The sequence below is a fragment of the Musca vetustissima genome, unplaced genomic scaffold (genome assembly GCF_032173495.1).
Source record: "Musca vetustissima isolate MV318-11 ecotype Yass unplaced genomic scaffold, APGP_CSIRO_Mvet_v1 utg20336, whole genome shotgun sequence".
Lineage (NCBI taxonomy): Eukaryota > Metazoa > Arthropoda > Insecta > Diptera > Muscidae > Musca > Musca vetustissima.
Window position 1 is genome coordinate 521591 of NW_026886023.1, and position 4087 is coordinate 525677.

General features: G+C 34.6%; 1 protein-coding gene across 1 annotated transcript; it reads right to left on the reverse strand.

Moving 5' to 3' along the window:
• Positions 1-1354: 1354 nt before the first annotated feature.
• Positions 1355-3873, reverse strand: LOC133333533 (uncharacterized). The gene is made up of 4 exons (XM_061541850.1): positions 3754-3873; positions 3557-3690; positions 2447-2994; positions 1355-2163 (listed from the first exon to the last, which is right to left on the reverse strand). Exons 1-4 carry the CDS (start codon positions 3871-3873, stop codon positions 1355-1357), a joined length of 1611 nt encoding a protein of 536 aa, XP_061397834.1.
• Between the last annotated feature and the right edge of the window lie 214 nt (positions 3874-4087).

The window sequence follows — 4087 nt, forward strand, 5'->3', positions numbered from 1 at the left end:
GAGTCGCTATGTTTGGATGCTATAAGCTTTTTGGATTTGGAGAAAATAACAAAAATCTGCGAACTTAAGCAGTTGAAAACGCTTATGCTACCGCACAATCAACAACTAAATGATGAATGCCTGGAAAAAATCGCCCATCTTAGCGAACTGGAATTGTTAAATGTACGAAATTGTAATAGTTTCAGTGAGGAGGGTCTCTTGGATTTGGTGAAATCCTGTCGCAACCTTCGGACGTTGGACATACGCAGCTGTAAACAGGTGAAAATGTCATTTGCCCAGCGTCTGTTAAAGCTTTTGACGGCCGAACAAAGCCAGCGCGATAAAAAGAAACCGCTAATTGTCCAAGCCTGTCGTTCGGGCCTTAATAACTTTTCGATTTGCACAAGCGATTTCGAAACTGCCGCTGCTGCTGAGCTTATGCAAATTAAGTTCGACTACCAGTCGGAAGATTTGGAAGATCTGCTGTACGATCATCCGGATGAGTATGATGACTTCGACGACGATGATGATGATTACGATCACGAGGATATGGACTTTTTGGGTATGTTGGACGATGACGATGAAGATTTCTATATGTACTATTCCGATCCCGACGATGTGGAGGAAGTTGAGCTGGGGTTCAATTTTTTGCGTGAAGTAATGCTTCTTAATTTTAATCGCTATGGAGATGAGGTAAGCTTGTTTTTCGTTTTTCCATTTTTTTAATTATTATTTTTTAATTGAAAAATATAGTTCTAGATATTCCTTAGATGCCAGAAATGAATACTGAACGAATGAATAATAATGCTGTGCTATATTCATTCAACAAAAAGGAGAAAATACTACTACCACTATGTTTGCTGCGAATCATTCATTCATCATCGTTGTCGAGAAACGACGCCACTAATCTTTCATTTTTATTTTTGTTAATACCTATCTATCTTTGTATATGTATATCATAATCATATTATTATTATTTCATTTTTATTAAATAAACATAATATTGAAGAGCATATTTACAGGGGGTTTTCTTACTTTTATTTATTTCGAAAAAAAAAACAATTTAAAAAATTCTAAACCTTAAAAAATATTGTTTAATAATCCAGTCTGAAATTTTTTTTTTTCAAAATATTATAGATTTAAAAAAAAAATTGTAATAAATCTAAAAATTTACGATTTGTTGGCTACTTGAAAAAATATTTTTTTTTTTAATCCAGGCCTTGTTTGATTTCGAAAGGCCATCTTTAGGCACTACAACACATCTAGATCTTCTACAGACTATAGAAAACCCATTGGTCTCACTTATGGCCTTCAGTAGTTTTTCAGATTTTCTATTTTCAATAGAAATACATTACAGTAGGTAATTTTTTAAGCCTTAAAAATAACTACAATATGATTGGCAACCCTTTAACGTGTCCAAATCGAATTTAACATGCAATAATTCCCCTGCCAAATCCAATTCCGAAAAATCCAGCTCACTCTCATCGATAACACATCCAATGGCGCAAATAATTAATGGTTTCTTTCGTTGCCTTTGTACACGTTCGTCCCTTAACAGCTTCAAAACATCACTGACAAAGGATGCCTCTATTTCACGGCAGCCGCATAGGTCAAGTGTGTTCAAAGTTTGACAATATCGAATTACTTCTAATAGTCCTTTTTCAATGGTGAATTTATAACAGAAAATTTTCAACTCTTCTAATTCCGGCAGAAGTGCTAGTTTTTTTACAGCTTCATCGGTGAGATCAACGGAGCTGTGACACCCCAGCCATTTTAGTTTCTTTAATTCCGAGATTTGTTGCGCACTCCCCAAACTCAAAAATCGGCGAGCTTGGAGGCGTAACGAAACCAATTGATCGCTCTTGTGTCTGACCAGCTCATTAAAGAAGCTAATATCGATGTCATCACTTGTTTTGTAAGAAAAATCTTCCAGTTTCGGTAATGTGGCCAAGAGATCAACTTGTTTCGAATATAAACAGCTGATTTCCAATTTTCGAAGATTATTTAAATAAGTAATCATTTTCGCAATGTCTATTGTAGATTCCAAATTTTTGCACTTGAGAATGGCAAGTGTATGTAATTCGGTTAGGTTTTTGCATATTTCCAACAAGTTGTCGTTCTGCATACGGTCACAAGAAGTCAAATTCAAACATTCCACCGTTTTGAAATCCTTAATGTGTTGGCCTAAAAGATTATCAAAAAATAAAAAATATATGTTTTAATACAAAATGTGAAACCAAATATGAAACTCCGTGAGAACTCATTGTTATGTAAATTTCTCTTTTGCTGCATTAACAGAGGCTATTATTTATCAGAGTCATAACTGAGTTCTCACTGGAGGATATAGTTATGATAGTTGCATGTTAGTTTTTCATCTCTTTTTTATATGTACCTGTTAATTTGTGATGGCATAATCTAAGGTTTTTTAAATTCGTGAACCTTTTGAGGATCGGAATATCGGAATCACATAGATCTCCATAGGTTAGATCCAGTGAAAGTAGCAAATAACTCAAATTTGTGAAGACTCTATCCAATACTGACCTCTTCAATCTGTGTGCTACTAAACAAATCTCGCTGAGATTAGTGCAATATAAACTGACATATTCCAAAAAGCGATCGTGACATTTATTTTCTTTACCACTAATAGCCACCATCACCATGTGGGGACCGACAATTTCCAGAAAATCACGTACTTCCCACAACGTTAGCTCGTCTTCAGTGAAATCGTATAGTTCGAAATATTTATATTCACGCTTGGCATACATTTCAAAGAGACTTCTTAAACGGCCGCATGTTCGTGCCACACTGACTTGATCCTTGAGGGATAAATATTCAAATATGATTTCGAAACAATCATAGTTTAAATTCAGAATTGATGTAGACATTTCTTTGGTATATTCGTTTGTTCCATTGTTGTTGCGGACATTATTTTTAGCATCCGGTTGTTGCCAGCTATCATCAGCACACACACGTATTGGTTTCATGTTAATAACATGTTCCGGTATTTCCAAAATCCTGTAATAAAATGTAATGTAATAAAAAAACAATATTAAATAAAATGCAAAAAATTTAAGGTGTAATGTTTTAAATGATGGAAATAAATAATAGAATATGATTCCATTCAGAGGAGAAGGTGGGTATTTTAGTACGCAACGCACTGAATTTGGTACGGGCCTATAAAATAGATTGTAAGGAAAAGTGTTTTTAATAATTGGAGTCAAAAATATGATTTAGTTCAGGAGAAGAGGTCTTAGTATAGAAACCCCCTTTATGATATAGGGCAATAGAAAACCAAAAAGCAATATAAAAACCTCGTTGACTTCTATATAGATATAATGGAGTATATTCTTTAGTCATTCTACAGACATTGCAATGCATTTTCTTTTGGGCTTTATAGGACGTTATAGGCATATCTTAGGCTAGAAAAGTATCTAAGTATAATCATACACTGAAAAGTCTAATCATACACTGAAAAGTCTTCCATAACCATTGCAAACATCTTCAACCACACACACACAACAAGACCACTTTGATTGTGAAGGCAGTCCGAGTCACGAACAAAACATAAGTTGCTTACATGGCTGCATCGGTGGCATTCGCAAAATGGACAAATCCTCTTTTTAGACTCTCAGAAGTGTAATCGGCTAGAAACCCCATTTCATTAATACTTCCAAAATTCCCAAAGTATTTCCGTATATCATGTTCGGCAACCTATATGCAAGAGTAAACAACATTAGTAGATTGAATCTGATTTTTTTGTTATTAAATACACACCTCCAATGGACATTCAAATAAAATATTGTAAATCACTATATTGTCTTCGGTGTAAGCTTTCGCATTGGAAAGTGTAATCATAGAATTTGGCGACAAATCCAAATCCAAGTTTGTCAACATTTTTTTTTTAAGATGATGAAATTATTGAACTGGCTGATGATAGCTGGCTGGAATTTCTTACTACTGAACTGTTGCATGTAGAGATATGTACGAATGTAAACATGCAGTTGCACTCGGTGTATTTATATCCAAACTGAGTGTTACCCTTCCAACAAAAAAATCGGCCAAAATGTCCCTAAAAAGGACAAAAATCGGTCTCTTCCGCGCAAAACTT